This window comes from Vicugna pacos, chromosome 10 (genome assembly GCF_048564905.1).
Source record: "Vicugna pacos chromosome 10, VicPac4, whole genome shotgun sequence".
Taxonomy (NCBI): domain Eukaryota; kingdom Metazoa; phylum Chordata; class Mammalia; order Artiodactyla; family Camelidae; genus Vicugna; species Vicugna pacos.
In genome coordinates, this window is record NC_132996.1 from 25,782,133 (window position 1) to 25,797,384 (window position 15,252).

The window sequence follows — 15,252 nt, forward strand, 5'->3', positions numbered from 1 at the left end:
CTCCCCAAGCTGCTACTCTGGTGCTTTTTCTGTTACAGCACCACCTGGTGAAATGCTAACAGCACTACTGAAACCCAAGAACTGCCAGCTTTAAGTGGATTGGTATTTGCAGAAAACTCACTAAGAAAGGAATTTAAAAGATCATCCAATCAAATATGCAAAGAACCTTCTGGCTAGTCAGTTCTAGATACTAATCAAAGATGCGAGTACTAGATACTAACCAGAGATAACCATGACTGTCTTAACCTAGGTTATTTTCAGCACCCACTACTCTACAGGCTCAAGTTAGTTGACCTGGTTTCACTACCAATCAGTCATCTACAAGTGCAAAAATACAGGAAAACAAACTTAGCTAAGCTCAAACCCCGATGTTTCCAGTAACTACCTCTTAGCCCTTCCCAGAAAACTTTCATTGGCTTGATAAAGAGCTCATTCCTGGAAATGTGTCACCCCTGAGATGAGAGGAAGCGTGGGGAAATGAAGACTGTTTTGTACTCAGGATCTAGCTCCCAAGAGAGAAGATATACATGAAACCACTCCCTGGAACAATGTAAATGGTCATTAACATATTAGCTCCTTCAGTTGTAGAGAATTCTAGAAGGGAGTATTTCTAATGAGATGTGGTCTCAATTTCATTAACACTGACAAAAATAATGAGATGTTACTGTCTACACAGTAAAATTATCAAAGGCTCCATTAAAAGGGGATACACACACAGACACATCAGTGTGCTCTTAACATAATTCACTACCTCTAGTTTTGCAGGATTTTCACGCTAATTTGTCCCTCTTACTAGTTTCACCTGAATAAACGAAAAACTGTATTTCTTGTAAATACATTATCAGTAGAAAACACTTCAAAATATTAGATAAAAATGTAGATAATTTAAACATTCTTACACTTTATTCTGGAGTGTAATGCTTAAGAGAACAGGACGTAGAAATGTGCATTCTAATCACAGCTCTCTAACACTTAGGCTAATTTACTTCTGAGCATCAGGCTCTTCATCAGCAGAGCAATTAAATCCCCTTTTAGAGATGTTGAGGATTTAATGAAAATGTATATAGAAAGACCACCTAAAGCATAACATAACTCAAAGCTTAACAGCCATTGTATTTACTTTTTCCGTGTAATACAGAAAACCATCTATGCCCCTCTTCTAAACCTATAACCCCAGACTCCAGGTGAGTCAATTAAAGTGCTGTCCTGTTAGCAATCAACCTTTACTGTCACCAGATTTTCTCCCCCCCTCAGGATATTTCTCCTGTTATTTCTGCTCGGGTCCTCCTATTCTGGCCCTCATCTTCCAAGTACAGTTAAAACCAAGAGGATTTCAGAGAAAGCACAGAAACATTACAAACAAGATACCCTTAAGACTTCATCGAGCAATGTTTCCATGGGCGACATGACCCTCAGTCTGAATACTGGATGTAGAGTCTAGTCAGGTCACATGTCTTTTAAAAAATTTTATTAAAGGTCTTTATAGAGCAACATCCAGAATCCAGATCCAGCTGCCAAGAAGACCCTGAAACCAAACAAAGTACAACAATAAGAACAGAAAATTCACCTGAATACCTGGTTTGCATAAAAATTTATAAGATGCAGGATGCCTAGAAACAACAACAGGCATTGCACATAGGAGAGGCTTGCTGTTAGTTTTAAGGGGGCTGCTGAAGAACAGCTAACCACTAGCAAGAATGCCTTGAAGTTTGAACAAGTAAGAGAGGACAATAAAAGAAAACTCATACTTAAAAACACTGGTAAACGCAGAAATTTCTTAGAGATCAAAGGCAAACATTCCCAACAGAATACCAATTAAATGAATCCCTGGCTTCAATCTGTGTTCTCATGTAAAGCAAGTGTAATACAATTATTCTCTAGGTGCTCCCACACTGTGGGAAACAAGTGTTACACAAGGACAACGGAACAGAATCCTATTATACTCCAAGAGACCCTTAGAGACATACCTATTATGCTGTGGGTACCGGCTGGGGCATGGCAGGCGGCTCTGGCTTCCCACCCTTCTGTTCGGAGATGGGGGTGGTGGGCAGTATTTCATCTTTGGGTTCCACAATGCTCACGTGGTCAGGCAGGGGCTTCTTAGGGCCAATCTTACCAGTTGGGTCCCAAGGCAACATGATCTTTACCTTGATGCCCAGTACACCTGGAAGATGCCACAGTTAAGACCTGGCTATGGTTCCTCTAGTCCCCACTACACAACAGGATATGGCAGAAGGAAAACTGGTTACTCAGGCATCCCTGAGTCTAGTCCCTTCTCAGACAAATGCCTCTAATCAATCAATGAACAGGACACTTGCAAAAGGAACCCATGCACAGCACCACAGAACGTGGCACTGACAAGGACCAAAAGCAAGGATGTGCCCTTTCTGACTCGTCATCATGTCATCACTGAAGGGTACACCAGCGCCTAAGACAATGACAAACCAACTCTCAGATCTGACGGATATCAGCAGTTCACGTCTTAAGAATTCAATGAAGCTAAACAATAAACCTAAGGAGTACAAAAATGATCCACTACTCCCAAATTCCCAGAACACTGAGGTGTGTATGGCAAACCACTTCCACTCATTTAAAGCCCCTTGCCCAAGCACTTCTGGGTGCTCACCCTGTCTGAGCAGCACGTGGCGCACGGCGGTATCAACATAGTAGTTAACAGGGTCCCCACTGTGGATCATCAGGCCATCCACAAACTTCATGGATTTAGCCCTCTGTCCTCGAAGTTTCCCAGACACCACGACCTCGCAGCCTTTGGCCCCACTCTCCATGATGAACCGCAGCACACCATAGCAGGCCCTTTGGGAGCACAAGAGACAGATAGCCATATGTGTTATTATCAGAGACTGCTCAACCCCACCTTGCCCTCATCGCATTAAAAAAAAAAGAGAGAGAGACTCATTAGTCTGTACTGATTACTTTCAATGTTCCTTTAATGGAGAATAAATTTGACCAGAGCCTGATTCAAGAAATAGAAATCTTCTTCCATTCCCATCACTCCTAAACTTACATTAATTCGTTAGGGAATACATACAAAGCTCCTTCTAACCAAGTGCTTGCCAACCTTGGCTGCACATTAGAATCACTTCAAGGTTAAAAAGAATCACTTAAACTTTGGTGTGTGCAAAATTCACCTAGAGAGGGCTTATGAAGACAAGTTGTGGGGCTGCACCCCCCACTTCCCAATACAGTAAGCCTGGGATAGAGACAGAATTTTTATTTCTAGCAAGTTGTCAGGTGACAGCAGTGATGCTGGCCCAGGGACCAAACTTTTGAGAACACTGTGGTGGATCTGACAAACCAGGTGAGCAGTCTTCTGCACATCCTTCCCTACACTATTCCCACCATTATCAACCTGTCCACAGCATAGCTCTCATGCTGAAAAACCTCCCAGGGCTCTGCATTAAGTACTGACAAATTCAAAAACACCCAGGCAAGACATTCCAATTACTCCACTAATAGTGGAACTGCTCAAAAAACTGCCAGCTGACATCTCTTCAGCAGGCCCAGTTTCAGGGGCCACTCTAACCACCTCAAGTCCTTCCCAGTCCATCACTTCTCATGTTATTATTGACATACACTTAGAGATCCGACTAGATTTTGAGCTCTCTCACCAGGGAAAGAAAGGTCTTATCTCCTTATGGTCCCCAGAAGAGTTAACACATAATGGATCTGAACAATTAACAGGAACCCTACCCAACCCCCATGTTCTATTTTTCACATACTCCCAAAACACACCAAAAATAGTCTCCCATTATAGCACTGACCATTCTTTAAAACCCTGCTTCTTTACTAGTCTCTCGTTAGGCTGCTAGTTCAGACAACACAGACTAGCAGTATCTCATTAAAACCCTCAGAGACTAGCAGAGCCTGTCACAGTCTATTAACAAAATGGCTGATATTCCAATCCACAAAAGGACACAATCATTTCAGTCTCAGGACACTTACCTCCGCACAGCAAGGCCTCCTAGGAGTTTGTAACGTAGAGACTCTGCCTGGGCGATGGCACACAGACCTCTTGTGGCCACCTTTTCAGCATAAAGCTTTAAGAAGGAAACAAGGCACACTCTTAAACTTGTCACCTTCACCTGTTTGCAACTAAAAACCAGCCCATTCATTATACAAGCACACCATTGTATGTATCACTGTGCAACAATTTTCATTCACAGTATCCAAGTACTAAAGCAATTCTAATGCCCGCACCTAACACAGTAACACAGGCTGAACCATTCCTCATTGCCCTCCCACCCCTAGCTCCTACAGCCACACCAAGGAGACTGATGGGGCAGCCAATCCCTCATATATCATTACTATATGCCAAGATGAATATAAAATTCTCCAACTGCTTATTATGAGAACTTCAACAAGATCCCAATCCATTTGTAATACTCACTGATCACAAACAAGTAATGTTTTCAGGATGATGTGAGTTTTTAGAAGTACCATCCTAAAGCGCCATTTCCAGGCCCATAGTAACCTCTGGCACAAGCCAGGATCACTCACCTCTACACTGCCCTCGGGAAAGCCAAATCTCTTCTGAACCACAGCAGTCAATTCCCGGATCCGGCGCCCCTTCTCACCAAGAACATTCTGTGTCCTGGGGAAAATAAAGAGTGACAATTCACACCGTATAGGACAGGGAACTATATTCAATTTCTTGTAATGAGCTGTAATGGAAAAGAATCTGAAAAATATATATATGTATGTGTATATATATATGTATTCTGCACTGATTGTACACCTGAAACTAACAGTGTAAGTCAACAACACTTCAAAAAAAAATAACTAGAGTGAGTCAAAGTAAATAAATGTGTGTTGTAAGGAAAGAAAAGTGTAAAGGATGGAATTGCATTTTGTTAAAGTGATTTTGTCCCAGAGCTGTTTCTAGATGAGACAATCAGAGGACAATACAGACAACAGAAAAGTGACGGAAGTTTCGTGCAAAAGGATCCCTGAGAAAAGTTTTGTACACGGTTAGAATTGTCCAAGTTTATATTTACTTTTAATAAGTAAACGGATTTTGCTGTTAAAAGCAAAATTTAGAATGCTGCTTTTGACAACAGGTTGTATGAGTTTCTGTGCCTTTATGGCACTTGTGTCTGCTTTTTTGAAACCTTTGTCTCTTTAGTTGACTGAATAAGCATTGTTTCAGTGACAAATTTGTTTTAAAACCTTTTCGATATTTTTAGCACTTCCCAAATATCGAATTTTACATGAAGTTCTTAGTTTCCAGCTAACTCTGGGATGCTTGCTTCAAAGGAGTCCTGAGACATCTCAGAGAGGAATATTAAATTCGACTTATTTGGTATACTAAATTACTTGAGAAACAGCGCCAAGTGATTGAAGATGAACTGTAGCTGCACGAAACGCTAACGGAAAACCTGATGACTTCATCCAAATCAACAGGAATTATATGGGACCGAATGAACTGATAAAAGACTTAGAATCTTATGACTTTTTTTAAAGGGAAAAAAAGTGACAATTTACAGCTCTCACAAAACTTCAGAAGCAATTTTAACTCCTGGGTGCATAAGTGGTAGTAAAATCTCATTCATCTGACACAAGCAAGAATAAATTTTGGATGACAAGAAATATGATTAGATTTATTTTTCAATGCAATTTAAAAACATTACATCGGAAAAGGGCAAATTCACTGGTTGTCCCCCTAAGTTTACAGAATAAACCATCCTAGTACAGATAATTATAGGTGCTGGCCAGGAAAAATGAGCTTTTACCTGGTGGCCAATATGATAATTTCTGTCCTGGTTGGTGTAACTCGGACCTCGACTCCAGAGTACCCATCTTCAGCCAGCTCCCGAGTGAGAAACTCATTCAGTTCAGCTTTAAAGATGCCATCAGCGACAAACTAAACAAAAAGTACATGAGTACAGGCTTGATTTTCCTAGCCTAGTCTTCCAACCAGTGCAGCCCTCATCAAAACCTAACACCTCCAACAAATGACCCATCATCAATCATACTACCTTTGTTCCAGCAGGAACATAACCACCCTTCTCAGACAAATGCCTCTAGGTCATCCTTCGGAAGTTACTTTGACCCAGGGCCCTTAAAACTGTGCCACAGAACGCAGCACAGAATAGAGGCCACCTGGACAAAGAGAACACCTCCAGTCAGACTCGTCATCTTCTCTTCATTGAAGGGTTTTAAAACTGTCATTTACATGTACACATACTAAACAAACAATTGCTCTGAAAGGGCACATTTACAACTCACAGCACAGCAGGAAGACATTTGCAACCAGTGAAAGAACAGATAGGGCCTTGAGTTAAGTAGTTTCACCTGTAGATACAATTTGGCCCATCACTAGAATCCCAAGCATCTTATCTTGCCTTACTTGTACCCACCTGCATTTTACAAAGCTACGCATCCTAACTCAAAAAAACCTATGGATTTCATTTTAACTTCGACGTTATGAATACACAAAATGGCAAATGGGCACCCCTCTCCCAAGGAAAGGTAAAGATAAACTCGAGGAACATTCTTTCCAGGTCCCCTTCCTCCATGTCCCCAGAACTTTCTCAATGGCCTCAAATGGAACAAGAAATTGTCAGTAGCCTTCCCAATTGAGGTCTTTGGCGTCAGAGGACCGCACCCAGACACTATTAGTAAGGAAATACACTGCTACCTCCCGTTCCCAAAGCCATGGTAAGATGGCGAGAATGGCTCACGCCCTCAAAACCACCACATGTTTACTAATTTCACTGACCAAGAAATACTCACAAGCGCCTTTTCCGGGGCTGGAGGGGCCCCCGGGGTTGAACTCTGCTCTCCGCCGGGAACCGGCAAAAACCTGTCCCTCTCATACCCACCACACTGCGCTCGCCCGGCTAGGGCCTGCGCTCGCCCGGCTAGGGCCTGCGCTCGCCCGGCTAGGGCCTGCGCTCGCCCGGCTAGGGCCTGCGCTCGCCCGGCTAGGGCCTGCGCTCGCCCGGCTAGGGCCTGCGCTCGCCCGGCTAGGGCCTGCGCTCAATCTACCGCCATCCGCGGCCCAGCCGCTGCCCAGAGCAAGGCAGGGAGCCGCCGGTCTCGCGACGGCACCCAGAAAATCCCTTGACTCACGCGGCGCCACAGTTCCCTGCACCCGGGCCCCAGAGTCTCACCTTCCTCTTTTTAGAAATCTGCACGGCCATCTTGCCGCCGCGCGCCGCCGAAAAGAAAAGAAAGAGCTAGAGGGCGGAAGTACGTATAAAGGCTGTACGACGACAAAAACTGTGCGACGTCGACGCCTGTGAGCGCTCATGGGAAATGTAGTTTTTACTTTAGGAAGGTGGTAAAAGGAAAGAGAGGAGTAAGGGAGACACCTATAGGCAGAAACAGGAAAGGGAGCAGATCAATCAGAACTTCAAAACTGCAAGGGAGATTATAAAGTCCAATTCTCAGATTAAAAATGAGCAACGTCAGGTGCAGAGATGGAAATTACAGGTATGCTTGGAGCCCTGGTCCCTACCCTCTACACTGTAATGAAAATTGGCTGAAAGCCCTCAACGAAACTTTTATTTTTATTTAAAAAATTTTTTTAATTGAAGTATAGTGAGTTTACAATGTTGTGTCAATTTCTGGTGTACAGTATAATAGTTCAGTAATACATATACATACATATATTCGTTTTCATACCTCAGTGAAATTCATGGAGGCACCTATCTCTTCCAGTATGTGTCCATTTCTTCCATTCCAAACGTTAATGATAACATCTTTAAATACTCTGAAGACTGTTTAAAGACCTTTATATTATTAATCCATTTACTTCTATCTCACTTTCATAAAGTCTGTTACAACCTGTAACAGCAATCACAATAGTGGCTAACGATTCTTTTTCAATTAAAAAAATTTCCCCTTATATTTTATTGCGAAAAATTTCAAGTACACAGAAAAGTTGGAAGAATTGTGCAGTGCATACCCATATATGCATCACCTAGGTGCTGCAATGAACATTTCTTCCATATTTGCTTTATCTCATATTTCTCCATCCCTCTATCCACCCAACAATGTACCTTCTGATTTCAAAGTTACTTGTAGACATCAGCATACTTCATTCCTTAACACTTCAACAACAGTTTTTTTTCCAGCTTTATTGAGAAATAATTGTCATATATCAATGTATAAGTTTAAGGCATATAGCATGATTCTTGATTTACATATATTATGAAATAATTACCATGGTAGGTTCAGCTAACATCTGTCATCTCAAATAGATACAATAAAGACAAAAGGAAAAAGAAAAAAGTCTTTCCTTGTGATGAACAGCTTTATTTTAAATTTAAATACTTTGCCTCTATTTAAAAATCAGGAAATTTCTCTGTAAAACTATTTTAGGTTTTCCTTAAAAACACAGAAAAGTCTAGCAAAACACTGGGCCCACATTTCCTCATAGCAGCACTCTCCTTCCCTATTAATGGATTAGGGCTTTTCCAGGGTTGTCCCTGGCAACTTCACTCATTTCTTGTCTGGTCTTAGAAGCCATTTGAGCTTTTCCCCAGCACTGAAACAACTCTAATGCCAAGATCTGTCTTACAATCATGAAATTAACAGAGTTTTGGGGGCTGCAAGGAGCGGCTGTACAGAGGGACCAGGGAAAATGAAAAGAAGTGAATGAAACAAAGAGACAGGCTGTGGACCTGATGTATCATGGTGATGGATTGAGGGTGAGGGGGGAATCAAGAACGATGCACTGGTTTCTGATTCCAGGAGTGAATGCTTAGTGACAACCCTCACTGAGGCGAGGAACCCAGAAACAGACTTTTTTCTCCACCTGTCATCTCCCTCTGCTCTTCACTCCTGTCCTCAGTCCTCATCCAACTCCATGGTCTGTTAATTCAGTGGTACCAGGCTGCTGAAATCTCCACCCTGGAGAATCTGCCTACCTGACTTCTCTATACCTTCACCTGGGGTGTGGGCACTGTGGGAGAGCACCCAGCCTTGCATGCTGGGGTCAGAAGATTTCCTCATTCAGATGTGCCTCTCCTCCCACAGTGCCTATTACAATCTTTACAAATCAGTACCTCCCCTCACTCTCACTGTCAGCAGTCAACTCCTTGTCCAGCAAATAGATTGTACAACCAAGGACTGCTTCTCACCTGCCATGAAATTGTGTGTGCCCTTGGCCATCCAAGGCCCTTCTTCCCCCTACTCAGAAAAGAGAACATCTTTTTGCCGAAGGTCATCTGCACCCCTCACCCACTCACCCCCTGTGTTCTGAGTCAAGTTTAGTTCTGTTCTTTTGAGACCTTGCTCCAGCAATCATGCCCTCCCTTTTCTGTGAAATCTTCCTTTACTGGCTCTTTCCTACCCCACTGTCATGTTAAACATGTCACTTCCTCCAGGAATGGGCCTTTCCTAGTTGCTCCCACACCTGTAACACTCATCTCACTGGGTTGGAATGACCTATTTACATGTTTGTCCCACTGCACCGTAAGCTCCTTAAGGGCCAAGACCAAGGCTGTTTTGCTCATTATGTCCAGAGCCTAGGATATGGCCTGGCTCAGGCCCAGGGTCAAAAAAAGTTTGATTAGCAAACAAAGCAGTGCATGGAGTCTGGTTTTAGATCAATACCTGGTAGTATAAGGCATATGAATTTGCTTGCAAGTGCCATATATCTTACCTGGGAAGCCCACAAAAACAAGTTGTGGAGACTCAGACCATGGCAAGTTCTCTGAGTAAATGTCACCTCTGGAGTCTCCATGGTGGCTCAGCTGTGCCCTTCCCCAGGGACACAAGAGGATGCCTGCCTGGGTATTGCCCTCTGGTCCCAGAGAAATCCCATGAAGGAACTCTTTATCTTTATCATAATGCCTTTCGTTTTATCTATTATAAGAAGACATTATATTACTCAAATGAATGCTGTAAAAATAGTAGTCACAATACACTGAATTCTAATTGAGCTGAGACTGTGAGAGTGACTTACTCTCTTCTTGGATAGCCAAAATATAAACAAGCATTACTCAGTTTGTCCCATCATGCCACAGAAGTGTCCCCAAAACTGTGAAGAGAGGGCCATGTGTCTGTGAGTGCCACATAGGTCCTGTCCTGAAATTCCTAAAAATCAAAGGTGAGACTTTGCCTGGTTGAATGAATATAGCCCACAGTTTTGGAGAACAGTTTAGTCCCTGGAAGACTAGCACCGTGGAATCTCATAGAAAACATTTAACATATGCGGATCCAGTTGGAGGAACTTGGCAAAAAAAGAAGGGAGAATTTAAATAGCGTGAGTTAGGATGGGTGCCCCTGCACCCAGCTCTGTGAGCACATGGCTCTCGGTGAGCACGGGAGGGGGGAGGACAGAAGAGGCCTTCCTGCTCAGCCAGGCCGTCTAGGTCTTCCCTCCCCGAGGGCCTCTTATGGGATGAGCATCAGCTGGGCTGAGTGTTCACCGATTTATGTCTTCTTTCCTACAAGACCCCTGACTATTCAACAAACGTATCTAGTGTCCAACCAAAGAATCAGGGGGCTGTTCCAGTCCTGGAGGGAAAACTGGATTCATCAGTCTCCACCAGAGCACCTCTAAGGGATTATTGTTCTAGGATGATGCCGACCACATTCTGTCATCACTCACTTTAGATGACACTCCCAAGCGAGGTGTGATGATGCCACTATGTTCTTAATTTGATTAAAATACATCAATGACTTGCTCTGGGCCTGGAATGGAGTCTCCAGATACAAATAGACGAATACTGTAGAATGAATTTTAAAAGAATTTTTTAAACGTACTGCTTTTGTGTCATTGCTAAAAGACTCACTGCTGATACCCCTATGTCCAATAAAAATAAGATACAGTGTATGGAAAAGTGTGAGAAAAGGAGCTCCTCACCCTAGTGTAAACTGGGCTCCTTTGGGAGGGCAGCTTGACGATATCTACTGTAATTTGAGATGTTGATTCCCTTTGGCCCAGAAAATACATTCCTTTTTATCTGCTCCAGAAAAACACGCAAACGGAAGTGGTACAGAGTGTTCATTATTGTACTATTCATAATAGTGAAAACATAAATTAAAACAGCCTGAAAGCCCTTCAGTAGGGAAATGGTTATGGAATACTATGTAGTGATGAAAAAGAATGAGGTGAATCTGTGTATGCACATGAGAAGAGCACCAAGAAATATGTGACCACATGGACATAGAAAACAAACTATGGTTACCAAAGGGGAAAGGACGGGGGAGAATAAATTAGGGGTTGGGGATTAATAGACATACATTACTATATATAAAATAGATAAACAGCAAGGACCTACTGTATAGCACAGGGAACTATATTCAATTTCTTATAGTAACATATAATGAAAAGAATCTGAAAATAAAATATATTATGTATATGTATGACTGAATCACTTTGCTGTACACCTGAAACTAACATTGTAAATCAACTACACTTCAATAAAAAGTTTTTAAAAATATGTGACAAAACTCATTTGCAGAACAATATGACCTGTGTAATATTTATGTACGATAAGATAAAATGTATATGCATATAAATACATAGGAAGGTGTATACTCAGCCAATTTATTACCAAGATTACTTAAGAAATTATAACAGTATTGGGGGAGGTTTGGGGGCAATTTACTTTATTGCTTGACCTTTCTTATAATAAAAATTTATTCATGTATCACTGGTGAAATTTAAAATGCATGAAAATGGAAAAAATGCAAGGGCCACATAAAGGTACGGATTTCTGATCACATAGCCGCTTGTGAAAATTCATTGTGAATGTCCCAACCTCCAACACCAAATCCCATCATCCTTTCTTCTAGATGCTCAGGGTAAAGAAAATTCTCTTAGTCAGACTAAGGCTGCCATATGGCAGCCACTGGCCTCGGAGGGCTGTTGAGCACTTGAAATGCAGCTGGTTTGAGTGGAAAAGTGTAAGATACACACCAGATTTCAAAGTAGTTTAAAAAGGACTTCTCATTAACAATTTTTCATACTGATTGCATGGTGAAACAATACCATTTCAGATATGTTGAGTTAAATAAGATATGCTATTAAAATTAAGCTCACTTGTTTCTTTTGCTTCTCTTTCATGTGGCTACTGGAAAATGTACTTACATCTGTGACTCCCAACTATGACTCTTAAATTTGTGTTAGACATGCTGCTGTTATCCTTTCAACCTCAGAAATCAATGATGTCTTACTTCTTTGTGTCCAGGAGATTAGGCACAGTGATTGGCAGAGAGCAGGCACTTAGTAACTGTTCGCAGAACAGAAGATTTGCAGTAACTGTCTAAAGAACAGAAGATTACAGTGGAGTGTTACATACCAATCTTGTTACTCTGTTTGCCTCAGGTGCTGGGAAACTCAGAGCTGTTTCTTGCTCAGTTGAATTCCTGGGACCCCGCCCTGGCCCAGATCAGCTTTAGACGGGTGGGAAGAGGCCCCTCAGGTAGAATTCAGGATTGTTCCCAGAGCCAAGACAGTGAGACCATCATAGCCCCCTCCTCCACATACACGAGCCACTTTTCTTCTATACACTGAAGCCCACGAGGTCCAGCAAACGAATAGAGGTGAATTCAGTGACAGCAACCATTTAACCTTGTTCAGGTTCTTGTGAGCAAACTGCCTGTGTGTTGCTGGATCCATACAGCAGGCTGGCGTATGGATTTAAATCCCTGCCTTTGGGGACACTCAAAACATCCTTCAGGTTGAATGATACTTTAGGGAAACTCCAGGTTTTCTCATTCAGCAAAACTTTTGCAAGTGATTATTCGGTGTGGCGTCGTGTTTAAGGTCACAGACTTGAGCCAGACAGCCTGGGTTCACCTCCCTGGTCTGATCGTTTGCTAGCTATGTGACCTTAGTTGAATGATCTCTGCATAAGTTTCCTCATCTGTGAAATGGGATGGAAATCATAATTAACTCATCCCATGGAATGGTGTGAGATTAAATTAATTGATACAGGTAAAGTACTTAGTACCTAGTAAAGCACCTGGAACATAGGGCTCAAGAAGCATTAGTGTAATTTGGGTCAACTGCCTATGTCAGGTCCTGGGGACACTGATGAATCTGACTCAGCTCCTGCCCTCCAGGAACTCAGAGCTGAGGGTGGGGCTGGGGAGACAGATAAACATTTTAAGTATGATGGGGACAACAGGGCACTGAGGAGGACAGGGTGTTGGAAACATGTCACAGAGCTCCAAGCCTTCAACTGAGGCTCACAAGACAATTGAGTGGTTGCCAGACGGGCAGACACATCAGACAAAATGAATAGGAGCAAAAGAAGGACTCCTCCCCACCATTATGAAAATAGTGTTCTTTCCCGATTCAAAAAATTAAAATGCATTCATAAAAAACAATGAAAAAGAGAAGCAAATGAAAATGACACCCTTCTGGTTAAGCGGTACAAACATTTGGGGAATGTTTCTAGCTCTCCAGCCCTTGAGAGACATTGTGATGAATGGCTGTGCACCTGCAATTGTAGTAGAGAATAACCTTTGTTTTGTTGGAGGTTTATAGGGACGCCATGACCTAGCCCACGGGGATGCCTGCAAGAACAAAGAATGCCTGCAGCAAGAAGATTACAACAATCAACCACACCTCCTCCCTTATTTTCCTTCACCCTCCCTTGTTTTTTTGCATAAAAGGAGCCTGTATTCTGACTAGAGCAGGATGGTTCTCCAAGACATTAGTCCTCTATCCCCTCGGGCTGCTGGCTTTCCGAATAAAGTCACTATTCCTTACCCCAACACCTTGTCTCCTGATTTATTGGCCTGTCATGTGGCGAGCAGAACGAGTTTGGATTTGGCAACACAGTGTCACACAGATGGGGTCACCCAATGCGTGGATGACGTGAAGGATGCTGGAGTCCTGCCAGGAGGTGCTGAGGGAGTACACAGCTTCGTCAAAGGCAGGGAAGTGGAGAAATAATGAATCCAGCTCAAACTGTTCCATATTCCAGCTCTATGCCACTTACAAGCTTTGTGATCTCTGGTAGGTCACTTAACCCCTCTGAATCTCAGATTCTTCATCTGGAAAGTGGAGAAATGATCATTAATCTTATAGAATTTCTGTGATTGAATTAAGTGGCATCTTTAAGGCACTCAGCATAGTGCCCAGAATGTGGAAAGTGTTTGTGGAATGGGACTTTTAGTGCAAATAAACAACTTGGCATTTAGTTTTACATCAGTCTTCAAAGTTTCCGGTTAGGGTTAGTCATCTTGCCAAGTACGGCCCAACACTAACCCACGGACCCACAGCTCTGCTCTCTGCAGAAGGCCACGAACCACCAGTACCTTTCATCCTCACATGCGCAGGGCACTATTTAGCTACAGGTAGAAGGACCATACTATAATGCATAGGGCAGAAAAATAAATAAGGGAAAGATGTGGGGGATATCAGGCTATACAGAAACAGAAAGACATGGCCAAGGGAGATAAAAAGGCCATGGGGGTCCGAACTCATCAAGCTTCTTCCAGGGGTGTGAGATCAGTGCCTGGTCTGGAAAGGTGGGGCCCAAGGACAGCTGTAGCCAGACCCTGCCCAGGGCCAGTGAGGGCTGGGAGGGAGATGGCAGAGGGTGCGGATGGGGCAGGTGAAAAAGACCAGCTAGACCCTTCCTGAAGGGGTGTTACCAAGTCGGCTCAAGGACAGGGAACACAGCTGGAGTACCCAGAAACAGTAAGTTTCTCCAGTTTGGTTTAAGAGCACGGAAATTCCACCTTTCCTCAACTGGTTCTCCAAAAGCTCTGCATACTTCGCCCTCTGGCGGCCAAAACTGGCAATTACAGCGCCTTGGTCAGCCTCTTTCCCAGGAAGGGGCGGGAATGCTGCTCTCCCCCGAAGACGCTCCCCACCCCTGCAGCTGGTCGCTAGCTAAGTGGGCATCTTTGATTAACCCCGTGCAAGGGGCTGAGAATGTGGAACAATACATAGCCGGGGAGATGAGTGTCTTCTACAGAAACAGGAGGCAGGAGGCTGGTTTCCCAGAAAATGACTAGTGGAATCCACACTTAAAGGCTGAACTTACCCAGGCTCCAGTGGGGTGACCAGAGGACAGGAACAAGGTGGTAACAAGCCAGTACTACCAACTGCCAGCTTCCTGCCCAGGGCCAGGCCGTGTGAACGGGTGGCTGTTTAGCTTGGAGACAAAGGGAGAGAGCAAGAGCCAAGGGCTGGCCTGCAGCCAGCACTGGGCAGGGGCAGGAGCCAGGCCTGGGGTATGAGGAGGGTTGGCTGCCTTTTTCTTAGTAATGAGTGCTTTGGGATTTTGTAGTGAGAAGCCATTAGAACCATCTAAT

At 43.4% G+C, this 15,252-nt stretch overlaps 1 protein-coding gene and 2 non-coding genes across 3 annotated transcripts; all 3 read right to left on the reverse strand.

The window, feature by feature from the left end:
- Positions 1 to 1,451: 1,451 nt before the first annotated feature.
- Positions 1,452 to 7,235, reverse strand: RPS3 (ribosomal protein S3). Its single transcript, XM_006203327.3, has 7 exons — positions 7,134 to 7,235; positions 5,751 to 5,881; positions 4,519 to 4,612; positions 3,964 to 4,058; positions 2,627 to 2,814; positions 1,968 to 2,164; positions 1,452 to 1,525 (listed from the first exon to the last, which is right to left on the reverse strand). The coding sequence occupies exons 1-6, from the start codon at positions 7,161 to 7,163 to the stop codon at positions 1,971 to 1,973; spliced, it is 732 nt and encodes a 243-aa protein (XP_006203389.1). The 5' UTR covers positions 7,164 to 7,235; the 3' UTR covers positions 1,452 to 1,525; positions 1,968 to 1,970.
- LOC116282121 (small nucleolar RNA SNORD15) lies at positions 2,272 to 2,415 on the reverse strand. The gene has a single exon (XR_004191595.1). It is a non-coding gene; the product is annotated as a small nucleolar RNA SNORD15 (small nucleolar RNA).
- Positions 6,023 to 6,172, reverse strand: LOC116282122 (small nucleolar RNA SNORD15). Its single transcript, XR_004191596.1, has one exon. It is a non-coding gene; the product is annotated as a small nucleolar RNA SNORD15 (small nucleolar RNA).
- Positions 7,236 to 15,252: the final 8,017 nt, after the last annotated feature.

What these genes read in the sequence shown, in the direction of transcription:
- RPS3 (XM_006203327.3), bottom strand. Translation starts at nt 7,163, where the DNA reads ATGGCCGTGCAGATTTCTAAAAAGAGGAAG. An exon ending in GGAGGCCTTGCTGTGCGGAG is followed by an intron (nt 2,815 to 3,963) that starts GTAAGTGTCCTG and finishes GTGCTCCCAAAG; the next exon opens with GGCCTGCTATGGTGTGCTGC. An exon ending in CCACGTGCTGCTCAGACAGG is followed by an intron (nt 2,165 to 2,626) that starts GTGAGCACCCAG and finishes GGCATCTTCCAG; the next exon opens with GTGTACTGGGCATCAAGGTA.